At 49.2% G+C, this 22,917-nt stretch overlaps 6 protein-coding genes across 6 annotated transcripts; 3 read left to right on the top strand and 3 right to left on the bottom strand.

Moving 5' to 3' along the window:
• Positions 1 to 959: 959 nt before the first annotated feature.
• On the bottom strand, positions 960 to 3,100 carry FSUBG_6980 (WD-repeat 8; the record flags this gene model as incomplete). The annotated part of the gene is made up of 3 exons (XM_036685236.1): positions 960 to 1,619; positions 1,670 to 2,529; positions 3,094 to 3,100. 3 exons carry the CDS (start codon positions 3,098 to 3,100, stop codon positions 960 to 962), a joined length of 1,527 nt encoding a protein of 508 aa, XP_036537525.1.
• Positions 3,101 to 4,159: 1,059 nt separating this feature from the next.
• Positions 4,160 to 5,500, top strand: FSUBG_6979 (molybdenum cofactor biosynthesis 1 A; the record flags this gene model as incomplete). The annotated part of the gene is made up of 1 exon (XM_036685234.1): positions 4,160 to 5,500. The coding sequence occupies one exon, from the start codon at positions 4,160 to 4,162 to the stop codon at positions 5,498 to 5,500; it is 1,341 nt and encodes a 446-aa protein (XP_036537524.1).
• Positions 5,501 to 5,767: 267 nt separating this feature from the next.
• FSUBG_6978 (molybdenum cofactor biosynthesis 1 A) lies at positions 5,768 to 6,367 on the top strand (the record flags this gene model as incomplete). Its single annotated transcript, XM_036685233.1, has 1 exon — positions 5,768 to 6,367. One exon carries the CDS (start codon positions 5,768 to 5,770, stop codon positions 6,365 to 6,367), a length of 600 nt encoding a protein of 199 aa, XP_036537523.1.
• Positions 6,368 to 13,529: 7,162 nt separating this feature from the next.
• Positions 13,530 to 14,575, top strand: FSUBG_6977 (VPS27-vacuolar sorting-associated; the record flags this gene model as incomplete). The annotated part of the gene is made up of 2 exons (XM_036685232.1): positions 13,530 to 14,021; positions 14,201 to 14,575. The coding sequence occupies 2 exons, from the start codon at positions 13,530 to 13,532 to the stop codon at positions 14,573 to 14,575; spliced, it is 867 nt and encodes a 288-aa protein (XP_036537522.1).
• A 1,461-nt stretch (positions 14,576 to 16,036) lies between these two features.
• FSUBG_6976 (fatty acid elongation) lies at positions 16,037 to 17,508 on the bottom strand (the record flags this gene model as incomplete). The annotated part of the gene is made up of 2 exons (XM_036685231.1): positions 16,037 to 16,693; positions 16,747 to 17,508. 2 exons carry the CDS (start codon positions 17,506 to 17,508, stop codon positions 16,037 to 16,039), a joined length of 1,419 nt encoding a protein of 472 aa, XP_036537521.1.
• A 2,809-nt stretch (positions 17,509 to 20,317) lies between these two features.
• Positions 20,318 to 21,991, bottom strand: FSUBG_6975 (PRC1-carboxypeptidase y serine-type protease; the record flags this gene model as incomplete). The annotated part of the gene is made up of 2 exons (XM_036685230.1): positions 20,318 to 21,468; positions 21,517 to 21,991. The coding sequence occupies 2 exons, from the start codon at positions 21,989 to 21,991 to the stop codon at positions 20,318 to 20,320; spliced, it is 1,626 nt and encodes a 541-aa protein (XP_036537520.1).
• Positions 21,992 to 22,917: the final 926 nt, after the last annotated feature.

Raw genomic sequence — 22,917 nt, 5'->3', positions numbered from 1 at the left:
GGGCGGTTTGCAGAGGCGCATATCGTCTCAGCATTGAGAGAACGCCGAGAAACGTTGAGACTAACAAGTCTGGATCTGGCAAGCTCGCCTCCTCCTGGATGATTAACGGTGCAGTGTAACCCGAGATCCCTGTCAGCGTTTCGACATGCATCCTGACTCTCAGCCTCGAGATGTGGGGTTCCAGCTAGGGGCAGATCGTCCGGAACTGTAGGGTTCAGTGTCATTGCGGAACTAAGGATGTTCATTTCGCGCTTAGACGCTAGAGTAGAAATCTTTAAAGGGTGCAGATTCTCCTAGACGTTGTCCCTCGACTCAGCTATATGCCCAGGTGCTGTAGATCGATCCAAGCCACCGGCCGTAAATGTCTAGGCATGTCTCTCCCTGGTCGACATGCAGAGGACCAGGTTGAGTCCCGCATGAGATAATGACATATCATATTGCGATCACAGCTCCACCATCTGACGAAATCTTAGTTGTCTAGGTGTTGAGTAGTGATAGATCCATCGACAATCAAGGCGATGATCGAATGCCCGGCGCAAGGTACCAACAGTTTTCCCTCTTGATCTCACGGTGAGAGGAGCAGTGGCAGCCCATAACTTGAGGTCTCTTTTCGCAGCCATGGGTGCATGTCGCTTCCGTGGCCCCAACAAAACGTGGATTCGATTCGTTGCTTATTGGAGGTGCAATTTGCAAGCTATCGCTGCCATGAGAGAAGAGGAAACTACACACCTTTTATGACAGCCGCATTATGCAGTCATGCCCTTGACATCAAATAGAAACGCCATTTGTGTAACATGATCCTAGCCACTGGAATGACTCAAATGCGGGATATTCTCTCCAACAGAGTCCAGCCTCGTCCCTCCCTCCCTTTTTAACCTTACACGTGCCAAGCCGTAACCATTTCCTAAAGGGGGTGGATCAGTTTGTGCCATACAGATGTGGCCTTGGCGACGCTCCTTCTACACGTGCTTGAAAGAGAAGGTATCGTCCAAAGTGGATGTGTCGTCCGGCATCAGAGAAGATATGTCAACGGTGTCTCCAAGATCATGTACCGATCCTATGGTTCTATCGCCAACTACCCCCTCACGCCATAGAGTCGGGCATTGTGCCCCATCTGAGCACGATACTAGGACTCCGTTTTGCGCGTCTGAGATCATCACAACCGGGAACTCGGGGTCGCTGTTCATCCATGTTGTTCTAGTCCTTCCGACAATCTTTCCGTTTGGCAAATAAGCGCTCAAAGAGACTGGCTTGGGACCTTCGGACAGGGGGTCCCAAACGAAGGACACGCCACGATACTTTTCATCTTGGCATGTCACGAGAAGAAGCTCACGGGCAGTGGGATGCCAATGAAAGTCCACGACTGAGTGAAACATGAGTACTGCCCGGAGCTCAGCTGCGGTGACATCCCAGATCCACAGCGTGGTAGGGGTATCATCAAGCTTGGTAACTAAAAGAGTTGAAGATGCATCAAAGGCCAATGAAGAGCATCCATCTCTGACCTCGTTAGGGGCCTTGCCGTCGACCAGTCGGTTTGGAGGTGCGACCATCTGGTTCGCACGAAGAAATGTATACGGGCTCCCTCCATGGGACGAATCGTTTAGCTTCTCCTGCCAGACCTAGGATAATTTGTGAGAATGAAAGCGAGCCGTATATGAAGTGACCTCACCTGCAGGGTGTCCTTGGGGACGACCGTAGTGGGATGTACAAGTTTCAGGCCGCCTCTCCACGTCTGCGTGCTGAGAGCGCCCACTGTTCGGCTGCCATCTCCCATGGCACATAACGACGCGTCAGGACTGAGACTGCAATTCTTAATCCCCGTCTCGAGGTCGGCATCCTCGCCTCCCGTGATGCTAGACGCCAGGATGGAGCGGAAAGGCTGACCGTCGGGTGTGTAGAGTAAGAGCTTATGCCCATGTGCCGGGGCGTCCCACAGGAGCAGCCATTGGCCGTCAGGGGTCCATTTCAAGCCATGAGCGTCGACTGTTTCCGGATACCAAGATCGTAGAACTTGCCTCGATTTGGGATGGTGAATACTGATAGCATCTCGACCATTTGTCCGGGTCAAGATGGCAAGATGTGACGTCTGAGGTCGTACAGAAAAGCCCCTGGGGGCGGACGAGGGGAGATAAAACTTGGGGTTGCTTATCTCGACAGCCTTAGAAGTTGATAGGTCGAAAATAGAAAACTTGAGGCCAAATGCAGCACAGGCAAAGACCTCATCATCATGGGCGCCAAACTGTACAAGTGTCTGCTTTCCACCTCCAACTGCAGGGTTCTTGATCGTGGCACGAAATGACGAGTCAACTATTGACGAGACATGAATCTGGTCGGCACTTGCAACAAGGATACGAGACGATGAAGGTGACCATGCGAGCGTGGTTACAGGGGTTGTGAGATCTGAGGGCAATTTGACCACATGCGCAATCGAGAGCGAGAGAGCCAAGCGTACTGTGATGCTCTGCGATGATAGGGTAGCAATAAATCTTCCGTCGGGGCTGGGCACGCAATGAGGTGATGCTGTGAATCCTGGTTAGTGTTCAGTGTCTCAGGTGCTGTCTAAAAGGAGGAGAAGGAGGGGGATCCGAGCCCAGGAAGTTGATATGTTCCAGAATTGGTATAGTAAGGTAGATTTCTACCTTTAAAAACACGTGAGGGATGCATCACGGCTACCACCTGAAGAAGTGCTGGAAGATGAGAGAGTGTTTGTGAGAGGTGAGAAGAGTGAAAGCTGGCAATCGAATCGTGAGGGCGGGGTTACAAAGTGGTTGACTACCTAAGGTAAGTAGGTAAGGTAAGGTATCAATGGAAAGGGGGAAAGTCAGGCAACGGTCTCGTTCAAGTTTTGCTTCGATCTATCAGGTTCTCTTTGCGTTGTTATGGTCTTTGGCATCGATGCTCTTTGGGTGGTCCAATTATTCAGTCTTCAACCTGGTAGTTAGTGTGTAGTGAGGAAGCACTTAAAGGTGGAGGATGTTTTAATGTTTTGATATTTCCTCATTTGTGCTAGCGTCACCTGCCATCAAAGTGGAGGATTTCCTGATGTGCTGGGCCCGGAACATACTATACCTAACTACTAACTTACCTACTAACCTTCCATTGTAAGGTATATATATACCTATGGGTAGGTACTAACCTACTAGATATAGGTAGGTAGGTACCTTAGGTATTGTTTGCATTCATCAGTATATTGTACCTGCCTAGCATCAAAATCTAGGACACACCAGCCTATAATGCTATGTTGGGTGCGACTGGGCCACACGGGTCTACCTACTAACCTTACCTAGGTACCTACCTATGTTTAGTACCCATGCGGAAATACTAATTTACGTATAAGGTCAGGTAGGTAGTAAGTTAAGTATGAACCAGGGTATGGCACAACATCTATAGGTCAGCTAGTGTTTCCTAATTGGTCATCAATTTATCAGGGTCTGTCTGATATGCATGTTCCATGATGGATTTGTATCATGCACACGAAACAAGTCCCATGCATTCCACTAAGCATCGGAAGAAGAGCCAATTCTACGTCAAACGTACCTAAAATTCCCTGGAACAACAACATCATCATGAATTCAGGCTCAGCTGTCATCGCTGACAGCAGCATCTATATCATTCCACTTTCGAACTAACGTTACCGTTGCAGTCTATGCAACTCCGCGGCTTGAACTAGGTAATGTTAGACTGGAGGCTACCTATTTCCATTACTCAGCGCGGGGATCGAATTGTGGCGAGCGGGCCCTATGATAAGATTGGACAACCTAGGTAAGGTAGGTAGCTTAAGAGGGATAGGCACTTCTTACTTGCGTATTTGACCTATCTACCTGTACATACTAAGATCATGATAGGTAGGTACCTAGGGTTGGAACTAAAGTAAACGAAGCGCCGACGGCCGACAGAGACACCAAGTCAGCATATTATTCTTTTACTTACTAACCTCTTGACTCTCTCTCTCTCTCTCTCTCTCTCTCTCTCTCTCTCTCTCTCTCTCTCTCTCTCTCTCTCTCTCTCTCTTCTACCCCATTGTTGCATCGTCTTTGCGATAGCACGATACAATGGAATCATAGGAAGCGAACCTCCCCATATATACATTTACCTAACCATCTTTATTCCCCCACTTGTCAAGTAAATAACTTCATAGGTATTATAACGCTTTGGAAATATGTCTTTGCTTCGCCTATTAGGCTCGAAAACTTCGGTCCCAGTCAAAGCTAATCCTACCCTGCAACGAACGGCTCCTTCACGAGTGCTCCTCGCGTGTCCCTCCTCTAGAACCATTGCGACAGCTTCTGTAGGACCCCAAGAGGCACCCCGCGAACCTCCCTCTGCAACACCAGAGATCGACCTCCTAAAGTCTCGCCGCCGGCGCATCCGAGATTCAAAATCCTTCTCCGACTTCCTCACAGATACTTTCCACCGACAACATGATTATCTCCGCATATCTGTCTCGGAGCGCTGCAATTTGCGATGTGTCTACTGCATGCCTGAAGAAGGCGTGCCATTGTCGCCAAACCGAGAGCTCTTGACAACACCAGAGATTGTCCTCCTCTCATCCGTATTTGTCTCGCAGGGTGTGACTAAGATCAGATTGACGGGAGGGGAACCGACTGTGCGGCGAGATATCCTACCTCTGATGCAACAGATTGGAGAGCTGCGACGGCATGGTCTAAAGGAGATCTGCATCACAACCAATGGCATTTCTCTGCACCGGAAGCTCGACAGCATGATCGAGAGTGGACTGACGGGTGTCAACCTGAGCCTCGACACTCTGGATCCTTGGCAATTCCAGATCATGACAAGGAGGAAAGGCTTCGAGGCCGTGCAGAAGAGTATCGATAGGATTCTTGAGCTCAACAGACTTGGTGCTGGCATCAAGCTCAAGATCAATTGCGTGGTCATGAGGGGTGTCAACGACAGAGAGGTACTCCCATTCGTGGGCCTGACGGAAGAAAAGGACGTCGAAGTCCGCTTCATCGAGTACATGCCATTTGATGGTAACAAATGGAGCAAAAATAAGATGTTCAGCTACCAAGAGATGCTGGACCTCATCAGGACAAAGTACCCAACGCTGCAAAAAGTGCAGGATCACAAGAACGATACAAGCAAGACGTGGCACATTCCAGGCTTCACTGGAAGAATAGGCTTCATCACGAGCATGACCCACAACTTCTGCGGTACTTGCAACCGTCTTCGAATAACAGGCGACGGCAACCTCAAGGTGTGCTTATTCGGCAATGCTGAGGTCTCTCTACGTGATATCCTGCGGAAGTCCAACAGTGGCGAGCCCATCGATGAGCAGGCTTTCGATGCCATGAGACAGATCGAGATGGACCGGCGAAGGGATTTGTTAACATCGGACCGGACTCCTCTCGGCCTTGCACCTAATGAGATGGAGTTGCTCGAAGTCATTGGTGCTGCTGTCAAGAGAAAGAAGGCAAAACATGCGGGTATCGGTGAGCTCGAGCATATGAAGAATAGGCCCATGATCTTGATAGGTGGGTGATGACACCCCTGTGTTCATCCTGTGCAAAATTCCCACGTATGGTTCACAATGTCAGACTCAAGTGTATGGTTCAAGAGACGTTATTCAGAGATTGTTCGCAGGGCAACTATCATGCACGGGGCGGCGTTCAATGGTTTTTTTCTTTTTTCTTTTTTTTGTTCGCTTATTAAACTCTGAGGCTTGGACACCCTCCTATATGAGATGGAAGTAATACTGAATTGAGTTTTTGTTGTAGATACCCTTGGTCCGTCGTCATCATTGCGCGCCATGCCTCCTCGAATACAATCCCTTCTGCATAACGGTCCCAGCTTCAAGGCTGGGCGTTCTATCTTCACACAGCAGCGACTCTTCTCCAAGACTCGCCATGTCCGAGGACAGGACAACAGCGACAACGCAAAGCTGACACATGTCTCTGCCTCTGGAGAGGCACGGATGGTCTCCATATCAGACAAGACGGTGACATCACGCATCGCCAAAGCTGCATGCACCATCCGATTCTCGAATAGCACAGCGATTGGGCTCATCAGAGACAACCAGATGAAGAAGGGAGATGTCCTGGGGGTCGCGCGGATCGCTGGCATCATGGCATCGAAGCGAACTCCGGATCTGATCCCACTCTGTCATCCGATCTCGCTCTCCAAGGCCGCGGTTGATCTCGACCTCGGGGGTGACGACAGAGTCGAGATCGTAGCCACGGTCACGTGCGATGGAAAGACGGGGGTGGAGATGGAGGCGCTGACGGCGGCGTCTACGGCGGCATTGACAGTTTACGATATGTGCAAGGCTGTGGATAAGGGCATGATTATCGAGGGGTTGAGAGTTGTCCTCAAGGATGGGGGGAAGAGTGGGAGATGGGAAATAGAGTGAGCCTCAACCCTAGGTAGGTAGTAGTTAGCCAACCACATAATATGAATATGCAACTACCATTATACGGTGTGATAGAACCTCATATGCATAGCAGGTCCCGCCTTCAACGAAATAAAAAGAGTGACTCATCTAACTCGCCTCTTGTCACATCTTGCAAGACCGACGGACGAATAAAATGTTTGGCGACACGGGGTCTTGGTAGAACTCAGCCCAAGACCACAATTGTGCGCAGAAGTCAGGAAGCAATATACAATCATAATACTCTGTACACAAGAAAGAATCGCCCTAACCGTAGTCATCTTCTCAACCAATGGCAGTAATCGGACAGTAGAGAGAGAATACTATGTGATCCTCTTGATTCAGCCACAATGCAGTAGTCGTGTAATCACCTCTCATATACGGCCCCGGCCCCGGCCCCGGCTGCGAGTGCGGGTGCGGGTGATATGAATCGCGAGCCACCGTGACCACAAAGGCAAGGAGGGGAAAAAGTAAATATTCGGAAATAATAGCAAACAGCCACAGTCGAGACATTTAACGGCAATCTAGGGTTGTGCTGCAGAAGCGCCAGGCTCAACACGAGACCAATGGAGAGGCCCAACACCTCCAAGATTAAAGCCCTGGCAGGGAACGGGAATCCGATAGCTAAGCGGTAAACTTCCTATTCAAGACGAAGCGAGAAACACAAGAATGTGACAGGCTGACAGGGCTCGGCATTGCATGCAGAGAGGGAATTGTCTGCTGCACATGACCCTAGCGAGGCGTTGACGATGTGCATCGGACAGGAGGGGAACAAAAGGCGGTGGAGGGGATTGTATGTATGTACCTAAGTGCTATACCTAGGTAGGCAAATACCTGTTGATCGATGCCCTCCCTTGTTTGGGTTGTCAGGTTGTGTTGTGCATTTTGAATGTATGTACTGACTGTAGAAACCTCTTGGTTGATCAGTGAACTCATACGGAGAACCTACTTACCTAGATCAGCTTCTATTGGTCAGGTTGAAGGACCAGAACCAATTGACCATCATCTTTATGCTTCAGGCAAATCATCAGCTTGACTTCCTACCGCATTAGATGGAGCCTTTACTAAGTCCATACGTCGAACCTAAGTAAGGGAGGGTGTAAGATACAGCCAATCGACGATAACTGATAAGAATGCCGAGGAGCCGCAGTTGGACAGGGGATATTGAAGGTCGACTTCCGATACAGGTAAAGCACATCATCCACTTAGAGTCTTGGCACTCCGGGCCCTAATAAAGTCAAATGGTGTGGGCTTAGTCTTACGGAGTAGACCAGGAACTGTTTGATGAGAACGGAAGTTTTTTTCTCTTTTTTTTTATTTTTTTTTATTTTTTTTATTTTATTTTTTTATTTTTTTATTGGAGGCAAGCCTTCGGCACTTACTATTATGTACAGCCCTCAGGGATAGTAAATGTAAAACCAGTACTTCTTCCAGTGGCTAATCTGCTATATTTCCCTTGCTAATTACTCTAGTATTATTTCTATAAATATACTGAGCCTTTCTAATCTTATTGGTATATTTAATTCCGTTGTGGGAATATATACCTAAAAAATCGCAGAAATGCACATTTGCTATCCCTGCGGACTGTACTGCCATGTTACTCAATGGAGATACCGGCATTTCCATGCCACTCGAAAGAAATTGATCAAGATTCGGGGCCTAGTAGCTGAATTGAACTCGATACAAGCCGGTACCATCCATGGGAGCCCTCCTCGGGGTGAGAGTGAGACCCAGCTGTCATCGATTCTGGACCCTGACGACGGTCTGGTCTAAGGTAGGCTACGACCAGCCAGTCACTGTTCACAACGATCACGACAGCATTGAAAACCGTGTAAGCTAACAGGTCAAAACTTGTGCATTAAAACTGGTACCTGAGTTATGATGGGGAACGATGTTGCACGCTCTCTGGCCCATGTCTGTGCTCCTGAACCAGGTCTCGAATCATCTGGTTGACCTTACTATCTATTATGATTGGATAAGTTGGATATACCAGCCTCAACCCACGTCTCAACCAGCCACCAGAGGAGCGTTTGATACACCATGTATGTGTCTATCTGAATGGTTCTGCTCCGACTACCTATGCAGATCAGCGGTGAAAGCAGCACATTGCTCACCGGATTCCGAGGCCTCTTCGGACCCTGAATGGAGATTAGGTGCCTTGACTTTTGTTTCTTCATCTCGAGGATTCCTTCACCGCAGTGCAACAGTTGTAGACTCATACCTGAGCGAGACTGTCCATGGCTCCGGAGGCAGTACGTAAATGCTCCCTTTTACTCCATAATAATAACTAATGTAGGTCCGTATACAGTGATTAGTTACATCTTATTCTCATAGCTCACAGCTTGGACCACTCCACTTGCTTGGACCCTGAATTGCTAACAAGATGCGATATGCGAGTGCTAGTCAGCCTTGACTGGATAATGGACACGACTGTCGATCATTTTGTCTCGAACATGACTGATCGAAGCTGAGCCCTTGTGTCCTCTGACCAGAAATACAGTACGTATCACCTTTTTATCTTAGCGCCTCCTCAGTGTCTTGAAAGACTTAAAGGCAGGGAGTTGGGTCATGACGAAGCCAGTCGTGATTAACTGATAGTACGGAGTAATTGGCTTGGGCCATGGCAGATCTAGAAAAGGCACCCCACGGTGACGGGCAGGTCGGTCGGCAGCGCCACGAATTAAGGACGGATGCTAGGCTAAAAAGGTTAGGAAACGTGACTGCAAGCAGACAGCGAGCCTCGGTGGAAGCCCCGCAGAATCCCGACAGCGCCTAGAGTGGAAATAACTGGACAAGGATCTGGCTAAGTACGGAGCGCGCTGTGGTATGAATCATCCACCGTGGAGATGGAAAAACTTGCCCAGGCCAACATAGTGGAACTTCAGGTGGCGTGAAATGGATCGTTCTCCAGTCTCAAGAGCTTCCAAGATTCGAGAAAAAGGGAACGCAACCTAGCGGAAGACGCTCAGGGAATGATGAAGCGCCGAGGAGCCGCAGCTCTTAGGTACTAAGGTATAGTACCTAGGTAGCTTACCATTCTATTGTACATATGTAAGTACATGTATGTTCCGGAACTTCAGCGATGAACTTCAGCGATGTTCCGCTCCGATGGTGGTCCGATAGAAATTACCCAGAACAGCAAGACTTGCAACCAAAGTGGAATTTATGTGAATGGCGTGGGTGTAATATAATAAGCAATGGCAACAATGAGCGCACTCGGTGCGATTACCAACAGAATCTCGACCTGTCTGGATTCCTCGACTTTTGTTGTCCCTCAAACAAGACTGAAGGGTTGCGGATTGCTCAAGTGACCAGAGAAGAGAGAAAACATGACCGTGCACCGGCCGAGCATCTCGGAGCTCGAGGCCAAGTGAAACAGAAGACCCCTGGAGCAGCGACCGGACGGGAAGGTCACGAGACCGTTGAACGGCAATTGACCGTATAGAGAAGCTCCAAAGAACAAGACAAAGAATACCACAAGGGTCCCAGCTTGAAACGTAACAAACAAACCCAGCAAGCAGTGGATTCGGTGAATGATGATTTGAGCTACCCAGCCGCTGTTTGCCTCAAAGGCCTGGCCCGACTGCCTGATCAATTGAAGCCCGTTGATGATCTAATAATAAGAGTGCAGCAAAATGTGGATCGGCAATGAATTGGGACTTCAAGGTGGAGTTTTAGAAGGCCATCAAAAGAACCGAATGAGCCAACCACATGTCGCGTAAAGGGGAAGTCCAGTAAGGTAGGTAGGTATGTGAATCACAGATGATGGGTGGCCCTTTGGCCTTTGGCGAAAGGTAAAAGACATTATGGAGGGGCGGGATGGTGCTGCTGTGGTGAAATGTTCGTTCCTAAAAGCAAGGTAGAAGCAAAGCAGCTACTAACAATAATAAGAGACGATGCAAGATGATATTGAAATGATATCGTTGGTAGGCGGGGAAAGGGTTGAGCGCCCGGCTGGGCTACCTACCTACATACCTACCTAGTACCTAGTTAATGGTCTAAAACGTGCCGGCCAGTGTTGTGCAAGAAGATCATGACGAACATGATGCTGCTCATCACCCTTCAGGTAGAAGATGAGCCCTTTGTGATATGTACCTATGAACCTACCTTGCATGGATCGAGTTTCAGTCGCAGTATTATCCGCACAGTACGAACATACATACATACATACATACATACATACGATCGGATCGAAATAAGAGATCCATCGTCGAAATTACCAGCATCAATTCAAGCCCCATGTCATGGCAATCATGATATCTCGGGTCCTGTCAAATCGCAAGGCAGGATAGAAAGCGAGCACCGATCCATCTGCATGCATACCGACCTGCCCTAGGTACATAGAGAGGTGCTGTAGCGTTGGACAGGGGCGGGCGCGATGAAAGAGAGAGCACGACGCACGATGATATTGCTATGAATTGAAACAATTGTCGACAAACAATGTATGTGAAGCCGTGCGTATAAGGCAAAAAAGCATGTGCGTTGTATTGCAGATTGCTGAGATATGTACTCCGTACCGGTGAAGTCTGAATGAAGAATGAGAGCGATGGGACACACACACACACTGCGGCTGCGGCTGCAACCGCATTTGTCGAATTGCAACCGCCCACCGTTACCGTTAATGTCAATGGAACACCTTAAGACCACTGCCCCTCTTTCCCCAAAGCCCAAAGATGGGTTCTGGTGATTATACATTTGCCGATTGAATGAATGAACTTCATTCTAATCTGTCCTGAATCCCATCGTAAGCTACTAGGTAGGTAGGTAGGTTGTTCGGGAATCTATGGGTCCTTGACTGGTTTGTACGTAACAGTTGGCTCATTTCCAAACATCATCAGAATAGCCAAAGATAAAAGATTTAGCAACGGACAGAACAACTAACGTTCGGCCATACCGTTGTCTTCCCTTGCCTTCCCTTCTTCTGTTTCGGTAGTCACCGGCTTGAGCTCAGAGTTAGTAATTATGGTGTTGCGAGATGACGGTGAAGAAACTCCGCTGTCTCTGCCAGTCAGAACACAACTCGACCCAGCCCAACCCAACCCAACCCAACAACAGACCAAAAACTCCCCGTTACAAAGCCGGGAACCGCAGTTGCCCAATCAAACAACATACATCCGTAAGAACGGCTCTAGTGGCTCGACCCTTGAACCTTGCAGAGCGCTCTGGCTTTGACTTTGGCCCCAGGCTCCCTATCTATGTATGTACTAAGGTAGCGGAGACATGCTTGGCCTAAAGAGCGCGCTTGTCCAATTGCCGCCCTACGATAGTCAGCCCCGCGGACCGGACAAAGTTGGCCACACTTGTTCGTTGATGATGATGAACATCCAATGCATAGTACATACCTACACACGAGCCGTTGCCGTTATACAGTACAAGTTTAATCCATCAAGATCCGGCGGGAAGACCTCGAAGAGTAACAGGATTCGGAACTCAAGGAGACAATTGTCAAGGACCTTGTGGCTCCAATATGCAGCCCATTACCTACCTGACTCGAAAGCCTCCAGTTCTTAATTTAGCCGAAATCCCGTTGTCGGGAACACAACACGCAGACACGAGCACAGCACAAGCACAGTATCCGAGGGTAGATACGTAGTGTATCACCACTTGGGAACCGGCAGTAATACCACCCATAGCCGGCATTCGAGAGCAATTGCCTACCTACTACCTCCTTACCTTTCCTTAGTTAAGAGGTACTACAGATGTTTTCAATCAAGGTCCATATCCGCTTGTCGTAATGGTCCTGTAGCGTATGTACTGTACAATACAAGACGGTTGAGATACAGGGGCATACCTAATAAATCTTTGATCGACCAGGTCAACCCACCAGATTGGATCTGTCTCCAGCGAACGCCGAAGCCATCCAACCAGAGCGCCAATATAGGAAATACCCTGTCCACAGTTACGCACAGGCAGGTATCGAGCAACTGTTTCCGTTCTGTTTATCTCTCAAGACCCTTTACCGTATCCGGATACCGCGAGCCTTTGACTGAGTCGCGAGAGTCCTGAATTACATCACGGTATGAAAATCGCGAGACATGATCTTGTTTTGTGTGGCATTGACCAGACAAGGCAAGGTATAGATAGTACTGTATGTATTGTGCGTACATAGACCGCATCCGACACCGGTCAGACTACATCAGCAAAGGGATGATGTTGAACCCCTAGGGACTCTTGACTACTAACCTACGGATACCCCAATTCTGGGCACCTGCTTGAGACATTATTGACTGTGAGCCGTTGAGACGACGCTCGCTCAAAAAGAGAAACAGACACAGACACAGCGATGCATGCATGCCTGTAACAAGGGCTGGCCCCGGCGCCCTGCTCCAGAGGAAAAGTTAAGCCAAGCTAGGGGAGGAAAGAAAACATAAAACCTTAACCCTAAGCAATAAAAATATCTAGGTAAATTTAGCCTAAGTTTAGGGGATCTTTGATAGATTTATTTTAGTACCCTAGACCAAGGTCCGGTGTTTTCTTGCTCCCCGAGGGGCCAAGCCACACCCATTCACTCACTCCACCGCCTAAGTTACCGCTTCCCATCTCCACATGCAAGAGAGGCCACATCCTTGTCATGCGCTAAGAGTCAAGTGCTAGGTAGGCTAAGGTCGGCTAGCACGTTAGGATCCCCAGTCAGTTCCATCTGCAGACAAGAGGTACGTACCTCTTCCGCCCCCGGTCTCTACGCGACGGTGTTGCCCGCGCTGTCCACCTCAGTCTTCCCAGAATCTATGTGCATACCTTTAGTACTTACTTACTTGAGCCAGTTCGCTTTGGTTTAAACTCTGCGTGGCTCGCCCTTGCTCGACTCCTGCTCGTCTAACTTCCCGTTCAACTACAGCCGTAGAAAACCCCGAATCGATCATAACTTAGTACCTTACCTACCTTACCTATATCCCTCCCTACCTACCTCTACGTACAGATAACTCACTCTACGCCACCTCCCCTCTATAATATCTGTCCAACTACCTACTCCCTCCCGTCGACTTCTCAGCGTTGTGCAAATACATACCCAAGCAACAGCCCTCTCCTGTTTCTCAGAGCGAATTTGCATCTGCTACGATACAAAACGTCACGAGCCATAACACACCCAATCTGTCTCTCTTCCGCGTATCAACAATTACTCTCCACCACCTAACCCACGATAATGGCTGCCGACCTCATTATGCCCACTCTTCCGGGCGACCAGCACTCACGCCATTTCTTCCCCCAGCAACAGCGCCCTACGCATCAACGGAATCAGTCATATCAGATCTCGGTTGGACCTCAAATTTCACCCATCAACACCAATGAGTCCACCAGCCCCGACTCCGCCTCGTCAACTCCCACTTCTCCCAGAGCGCATCATGCACGACAGACTCGACCCATGTATATGCCTGCAGCTCTGCGCCCAAACTTGTTTCCTTCCAAGACCAATAAAATGCCCATTGATGATGCTGCTTCTACTTCCAGCACCGAGCCTGATGGTGCCTTGAGACGTACCAACAGCAGCCTCATCAACCTCCCTGGCATGTCCGTCTTCAGCAACAAGCTAGCACGTGTTTCAACCGGCGATAGCACTCAAAGCAGCATTGACGGCGATTTCGATCCCGATATGTTCCCCGAAGTCAAGGCTCAGCCTACTCGCAAGCACTGGAAGGTCAGTAAAGCAGAAACAACTCGTCGCTCCATCTTCCTCGTGCGCCGCCTACCTACTTGCATGCGCCATTGTCTCAGATCTACCCAACGCTCCGAATCGTGCAACCCAAAACTCCCCTCATGTCTCACTTCATACACTTCGTTTCCTTGCTATAGTCAGCTAACATTATGTTTTCGCAGCCCGATTCCGAATCTACCGTTTGTGATGACCCGACTTGCAAGCGGACTTTTAGCTATTTCACTCGCCGTCACCACTGCCGAAAGTGTGGTCACATCTTCTGCGACTCTCATTCCACCTTTGCTGCTCCTCTCGATCATGATGCCAAGTTCAATCCTCGCGCTCCTCTTTTCCGAACCTGCCGTCACTGCTGTGAAGAGTTCAAGAGTTGGTATACACGTAATAGCAGCCGTGCCTCGAGTGCTGCCTCTTCGGATGCGCCCAACCCCACCCCATCGACTCCTATCGGCACCGGTTTTGGAGACGCCTCCGAACTGCCTCGTGGCCCTGAACTCGCTGCCAGTGTGCCTAGGGATTGGAACTGGAGCACTTTCTGAGCAAAAACAGACAATTTTACTCGCTGCCGCCAGTGTCAAACAACTGCCGACAGCAGAGTTGTCTGTCTAAAGACGCAAATATTCAGTACTGTCTTTCTTAAGGTCGAGATGGTCCCTGCCAGCAGACACTCCTATTTCAGTGTCATTCTCGATTCAGAATTTGTTGGAGATTCGATTACACCAACACATGGTTACCCACCACATTCCTTACGACACACCTGCCGAAGTTGCAGTATAACATACCCGAAGCCGTCAGCTTCATAAAGCCACCACAGAAGCATTATAGATCGATAGACATTCCCTGACGAGTGACTTTGATCATTGTCAAATGTCGCCAATCACCTCATCCTTCCTCCTCTCCATTATACACTTTTTCTGCTGAACTTCATGGTCAAGCAGCGGCTCCTGCGGCCACTTTTTTGGCCTTGCCCCTCGCATCTGGTTTTTACGAGTTCCTCTTATTTACAGCGAGGCGTCCTGGAAAGCAGACTCGATATGAGCTGCTACATTTTGGTTATTAGTCCTGGTATGATTACCTTGGTGGCCAGTCCTGAGAGAGCACGTACAGGATGCGCTTCTGGCTATGCTATTTAATCATTTGTTGTTGTTGTTTTTTGTTTTTTTCGGAAGGCGTTTTATGAGCTCACATAGCCCGGTTCAACTTATAGATGGGTTTGGAATCTGCATTGCCATACGTGGCACGGAAGGAAACTAACGATATGATGAGAATTGAGTAGTTATTTGGCCAGAATGAGTTGGCTATGAAACTACAAATCCCCCCGCTCGTCCATATCTGTCATTGCTGCTTGTGACTTAAAGCATCGTGTTAGTGGTGATGGGACGAAACCTGATAGATAATGGCAATATATAACTGGTTCATTCACAAACTGGAGATCCAACGTGAAACATAAAGGATCACCCCTGTTCGTCATTGTAACTGCAAGAAGTGCATGACAATAAAGAAACCTGCAAGATTCGTTGCTAGCTAAAGAGACTGAAGTGTAGGATACGGAGACTCCAATTCGAGCTTGGGAAAACACACGATGCGAGCTCTTCATTTATCAGGAACCTGTGGCCTCCGTGTAATGATCATTATTTCAAAGGCCATTCAATCACTATGTCCAGTATCAATCATACAACTGAGAGCTGCGAAATATACAAATGCCCTAACAGCGAAAGGCGTAAGACACATCAGTATCCATGAGAATCTCGAGCATTCACAAAGCAATACGTAACAAAATCCCAATTCGAAACTTTTATTGTTGCGGCTCAGGCTAATATCAACTCGCACTTCATACCATCTTACGAGTTGCATCAGATTAGAGTAATATAAGACACAAAACGCTTTCTAAATTTTGCTAAGATCAGAGAAAGAAACGGCCTCATCACCCAAACGAGACACGAGACGACGGTTCTGTTTTTTGTTTTTCTTTTCGTTTTTTCATTTCCAATTCTTCTTCCTTAAGCCTTTCGTCGTGGCTTACCATTGGCCTTCTTGGGTGTGGAAGAGCACGAAGCCTCGTCCGAGGAGCCGTTGGCCATGTTGGCACCATCGTAAATTTCCTTCTCGATACCTTTGGCAGCATCCCAGCCAGCCTTCTCGGCAAGAGCAATGTTTGCATTGACATCGTGAGCTCCCCTGTGAGATGTCTTGCTGGCAGCGTTGCTTCGCTTGACATAGCTGGCAATGAAGAAGCTGACGAAAAGATAAGTCAAAGGAGCGAGGTACAGCACATTGAGCCATATAGCAAAAGTCTCGCCCGTGGTCATGATACATGGCTGAGTAATGTATTGGGTCTCCGCGGTGAAGGCCTCGGCACTGACGGCCTGCGAGGCAATAGGGTCGGCACCCTCACCAGCACCCCAAATGAACTTCTTGAGGGACTCAACCGCGCCGTCAATAACGGTCTCTTGGCTGGCATCTGGAGCAGCTGTGGTAGCGCCGGCTGGAGCGGAGAGTTTCTGAATTACAGTGACCGGAACCTTGTAAGAGATGAAAGAATGGGCCACAGTGTTGCTTGCGCCGACAAGGAATTGTGTGATTTGCATCGAGGTAAGTGTCCGCTTGACGGGAGTGGGGACTCGGATGTTGAAGGCAGTCAGGGTGTAGTAGAAATACTGAAACATGTTAGTTGTGGTTTTTGTTTTGAAGTTTTGGGATAGGGACTTACCATGAGGGAGTGGATGAAGGAGTTTATAAGGACAAATTGCCAGATGGGTGCAGACATGTAACGCATACCAGCCCACATGCAAAGCATGGCTCCGGCGTGGTGATATGTCTGGAGAGTAGAGCTAAGCTTGCCCTTGGCTAGAATGATGAATGTATCGAGGACCTCGTAGAATTTGCTGAGATAAAAGATCCAGCCATAGTAGGCCAGCCCCTCGTTCCATAGACGGCCCCCAACGGTTCCACTGGGCAAACCATCAACGATAGCAGCATTCTCGGCAGAAGACACAAATGAGCTTGTGGTTTCGTTGTAGTAGACGGAGTTTCCGAGACCAGAGGGCCCATGGAGACGGCAGAAACTATCAGCCGTACCAGCAAGACCTTGGGGACCAGCGGGGTTGACAATGCTCCTCTTCATACCAGCAAGCATGCCCCAAAATGTCCAAGCAGAGTAGACACAGAGGAAGACGTTGTGAAGAACCACGAAGGCAAAGAAAGGACGAGTCTTGCTGATAGCCCATGGCTTCTTGCCGTTGGACTTGTTGTAAATGTTGAGACTCTTAACAGTCACGGCGTATAGAATGGCGATGGTCAGGGGGACCTTGGCATCGAGTGCGCCAGTAAAGATATGCTCGGGGATATTGAATGGCCGTAGGATTGTTGTTGGAACCTCGACGGGCGCGATGGGGGCTGGCGCATTTGCAGGGGGGAAGCTGAAGAGGCTCGAATCTGGCGTTGAGCGCAGCAGTTGGAAGTGCTCAGCCATGATGGCGGTCTATGAGTCTTGTCTGGGAACTGGTGGGTGAAATAGTGGTGCAGGAGGTTTTGCTAATCAATTGAGCTTGATAGTCGTCTGCTGAAAGATAGTAGTCAACCTGAGGTTGAGTCTGTGCAAATGGTAGGAGCGAAGCACAGGTTTCGAGTTTGGGGGCAAGGCCAAGACAAATCCAGTTCAGAGTGAAGGGGGCCAGCAAGAGAAGAAGAAGAGACCACTGCAAATGGTAAGAGGTAAGAGGCTGGAGTCCTATTCTTAAAAGGTGAAGGTGAAGGGAAAACGTTGGCTTTAACCTTCTTTTTTTTCTTCCTTCTCCCCTTCAAGTCCACCCCGGCTCGAGCTGGGGCGGACCGGAAGGAGGGGCCTCGGGTCTTGACTTGTAAGTCAAAGTACCTTACGTAGGTTGGTACCTTACCTTACATTAGTGAGTGGTCTGGCCTTCCTAGAATGGCCGGGGATTGGACCCATTGAGACCGTGCCTTTATTCTAGAGGCAAAAGGCAGGTATGATGAAAGGGTCTTGTTACCAGAAAACGGAGCATGAAAATGGCACCTGTCTACCAAGTGTGGTACCCGTTGCCGCCTTCGGGGCGGGAGGACCTAAATGGACTGCCTCATACCTACCTCTACGCTTGTATTAACCTATCAATGCGAGGTTTCACTTGGCATGTGCATTTGAATCACTGTTGTGCTCGGTATACAAGGGCACTTTTGGTAGATATCAAGGGTCTTAATTAGTAACCTGTTGAGTGTTGTTTTCTACCCATACAAGTAGTCATCATGAAAACCTTTTATACCATGATTTCGTATTACAAACATCCATTGCCATTTATAAAGTGTAGCATTTGCATCTTGAGATACATCCCATATGCTTTCATGTGCACTACGGCCGTGTTTGTCATGGAAGTTGATCATCATGATTGCGACCTGTGGGCTTTGACGTTGAAGCATTTGTGTGATACAGAAACAAGACCCGGATATCATGGATGAATGTGGCAATGTGGGGCCAAAGCCGAGGCAGATAGATGTGCCGCAACTGAGCCCTGGAATAACTTTCTACATAGGTACCTTGCCTACCACAAGGTAGGGGGCCTTACCTTTCCAAATACCAGCATCTTCAAACGGTGCAATAATAATGATAATAGGGGCTCATGATTAGCGATATCAAGATTCCGCCGGCCATTATCCTCCTAACAACTGAACTGCCTATTTCTGATGCTCTCGTCTAAGAGACAAGGGTCACCGTGGATCTCTGGTCGACGTCGACACTTGCTCCGGTCAACGATTGAGTATTGGGACGGGGGGTTCTGGACTAGAGCACCATGGATCAGGGAGAAATCTTTGACGGAAGCAGAGTTACAGATCTGTACATCCAAATGTTAGTCTCTCGGTGGAGATCATGCACGAGAACTATCTGATATCATGTATTTGAGCATGCGGAGAATTGCTCTAATAAATCTGTAAACAGAGTGCGGCTGCTGTCCATCTTGGAGGCTGATTTTTGTTGGGGATACGCTAATGCAACGACCATGTGGGACCCGTTAAGTCAAACTACCTAACTAAGGTAATCTTTTTTTCTTCCTTTTCCTTTCCTCTTATTGAGTGAAGCTACCAAATGCTGTCGTGTAAGTGTCGTGTGACTGTCTTGAAAATATTCCATTGAAGCTCAGCTATTACGGACGAGACTTAACACTTGGTTAAGACCGAGTGAGAACTTGGCCATTCCTTGATTATTGGTGCCGTTTCTGAAGTATTGAGCCTCTTGTAACTACCTACACATCTCATAGGTGCTATGTTTGATATATAACCTTGCTATCGTAGAAGACTGCCTGCTTTGAATGCCACCATGACAGACGTACACAGTCACGCAAATTGTCTTTTCTCTATCACCTGCCAAACCTGCAGGGGCTGAAGAAAGAAAGATGTCGTCTTCTCAGGTTCTCTCCACCGTCGTCCCGCGGCTGTCCGAGAACCAAACCCCAGAATCCTCAACAAATCTACGATACCCATACGCATCGAAGCTCCTTGTTTCTGCGCCATCCATTCGCCTCTTGGCCCGCGCATCTTTACCCTCTTCTCGGCGCCTCCTCCGCTGTTCGACGTCTGTTGTCTCTCGTCAGAGGGTACTCCGTATCAGCCCCAGTTACCTTGTTCTGTCTCGCACTCAGTCCATCTCTGTTTTGTACATGGTGGAAACTCGACTTTCATCCCGCTGCCCGGCCGCCGTCCGCCCGGCACGGAGTTTGGTTCCTAGTAATTGGATTTGTCAAGTTGGTCGGCGTACAAAATAAGCAGAACATTCTTTTCTCGGTTTCTTTCTGACAAGATCAATTCCTCCCAATGTCTCTGCCCTTTCTTCTCTTCATCGAACAAGTTCATCTTGTCAGTAGGAACCGGATTGTCTCGGTAATTGTGGGTTCATCTTCCGTCACTCGGCCGGAGTGGAGATCAATCTGGCTCCGTCGGACTTGGAAGTCTCCTGATGTGACACAATACCGATTACCCTCGCCCGTACGTACACTCGGTAGCATTCATGTCAGGTACCTACGCATGGCCATACTGGATACAGCTGACAATCCACATGTGGTACTACGACAATTGATAATCATGCAACCAACACAAAGGCACGCTTACATTATCTTTCATTCTTGTAAAACGTGGTAAATTCGTATCTGTCTGAAGCTAATAACCAACCATTCCCATAATCATGCAATGCCGTCCTTATTCGCGTATTCAAAAGTCAGTGTTGGCAATCTCTCATTTAGTGTGCATTCAAGCACCTCATACACGAGTGATCCAGCTTAGAACCACTCTCCGCTTAGCCAGCGGTTGAAGAAGTCAGAGGAAGCCTCAGGCTGGTCCATGGGCACCATGTGGCCAGCACCATAGATCTGCATGAAGGTAAAGTTACCGCTAGACTTGACCTTGCCGTACTCCTTGCCGTCATGCTCGAGGTTCTTGATCTTGGCGTGGCTAAAATCCTTCTGGCCAGACCACTGGAGCTTGTCGGTCCATGCCTGGTTACCCAACCAGTTGCAGATAAAGTCGGCATCACCGGCATAGATGAGAACGGGGATCTTGTCAAGAACGTTGGGGACGAGCTGGTGATAAGGCTGCATCCAGTCACCAGCAAAGAGGAAGTTTCGGTTGATGTCCATGTTGCAGCTGTCGTAGCTGCTGACCTCAACACCAAGAGCCTCCTTGACCTCTTCGCGGTTCAGGTAGTCGGCAATGTAACCCAGACCAGGATAGCAGAGGTTGGAGCTATCCTCACACTTGCCTCGAATATCGTAGACATTCTGGCCGGTGCGCTGGTAGGGGCCCATCATGGCGTTGTTGCAGTAGATGCTGGCGGGGACACAAGACCAGGCACTGCCGGACTCGTAGCAACCCTTGATCAGAGACTGGCAGCGGGGCAGAGCGTTGTCCATGGACTGACACTCGCTGTCACTAAGGACAGAAGGATAGCCACCCTCACCGCAGGCCATGGGGCGGTAGTAGGCGTACTGGGTGTAGCCATCAGTAAGACCATTGCCAATGAGAACGCTCTTGAGGTTGATGTTGCGGTCATCGTGAGAGAGAATCTCGTTGGCGAAAACAGGGATGTAGTGGCCTGCATAGGACTCGCCAGCAATGTGGAAATCCTGCTTGGCATACTCGGGGAACTGGTGAAAGAACAGGGTGAGGAGAGCATAGATGTCCTTGCCGGCAGCAACGGTGTTGCTGACGGAACCACCGCTGTAGGAGTAGCCTACGTTGACGGGCTGATCCAGGAAGATAACGGAAGCATTGTTGTTCCAGGACTCGGGGTTGTTGACGAGCTCGATCTTCTTGTTAATGGAAGCAGGTCCAAGCTCAAGGAAGAGACCAGTCAAGGAAGAGCAGCCAGGGCCACCGTTAAGCCAGAGTACGACAGGGTCGTTCTTGGGGTCGTTACGAGACTCGAAGAACCCTCCCAGGTATTAGTTCAGATTTGGCGCGAGTCGGGACGACAACTTACAGTAGAAGAGATGCTTGTCTTCCTCCTCATTATCAAGATAACCACTGTACTGCTTGACCTTGTCAACACCGAGCTTTGAAGGGTCGACCTTCTTGGCGCGGAGGTTGAAGTTGTCGAGCTTCCCGCCAACCTCGCGATGCTTCTCGCCATTCTTTTCGACCCAAAGAGACTGGACATCAGCACCCTTGACGATGTGATCCCAGTGGGCATCGGGTCGACGGTTGGCCTTCTTAGGCTGGGTCAGGACCTGCTTCTTGAAGGCCTCGACAGCGTCGGGGGCAAGAAGAGTGACTTCGTCCCAAACGGCCTTGGCCTCAGATGAGATCTCGCCAAAGAACTTCTCGAGGGGCTTGGTCCAGGCGTTGACGTCGATGTCGACGAGAGGCTTGGAGTCGCCGCCGAGAACCTGCTGCTCTTGCAGACCGATGGCCGAAGAGGCAGCGCCCAGCACGAGCGCGGAAGTTGACAAACGCATTGTCTGCTGTGTAAACAGGCTTCAGTGACTGCTTTTTCTGAAGATGAAGATGACAGACTAGAGAATACGGAGCAGTTGTTGGACAAGAAAAGTGATGATGTTGTTGATGGAAGAGAGAGAAGTAAACGCGCAAGCCAGGCAAGCGACGTAATATGGCTGGGGAAGCTCCCCCAGACCGTCTGAGACCTCCATCAGATGGGACGCCCAGCAACGCAGCTGACCACTCAACACGCCCCGCGTAGCGGCTAGCTTCCTAGCGGCAGGGGCGATTCAGGCAGTTGTCGGGGGGGTCTGCTATCAGATAGCCACTGTAGCTACTTGTGTAACTGTTAGTGCAGCATTGCGTGTCACCTATACGCAAGGTACCAAAGGACCAGGCTAAGCTAGGAAGGCAGCTTGCGCCAACAACTCTATGCTCGATAACGTGACTCGACGACGCTATCTTACCCTGATGAGTCGTTGATAAGAGGTGCTCGGCTCGGGATTTAACTCTGCCTTTAGAAGCTGCCTCGCGATGATGGATGAATGAATGCTCTTGTCGATACAGAGTAATACCAAGTGGCCAATGTTCTCTGACTTGAGCCGTATCTCGCAATCTCAACTCTCTCCATGATTCTAGCAATTGTTTAGGTGTGGCCAGGGTGTAAAGCCGGTGCCGGTTCAGTGACGTAGACGATACAGTGCCCGTTTGCTGTGTTACCGTTCGCGTCTGAACTGATAATGCATGCACTAAAACATGGTCAGAGCTTGATTACGATTCCGTTCAAGTATGTCTCATTCATGGCTGTAAGCTTGCCATGATCGGATAGTATCCATTCTCACCAGGCGGCAGCTTGCTCGAATGACTCTGGAACACAAAGGAGGCTGGATTTCATTTTAGTCATATACTTTGTTTTAATGGTAATTAACCGTCCCTTCCCACCACA

Source organism: Fusarium subglutinans (genome assembly GCF_013396075.1).
Source record: "Fusarium subglutinans strain NRRL 66333 chromosome Unknown NRRL66333_c0000082, whole genome shotgun sequence".
In the NCBI taxonomy this organism is placed as follows: domain Eukaryota; kingdom Fungi; phylum Ascomycota; class Sordariomycetes; order Hypocreales; family Nectriaceae; genus Fusarium; species Fusarium subglutinans.
Note: the sequence above shows the minus strand (reverse complement) of the source record. Positions and strands in the feature narration are given on the sequence as shown.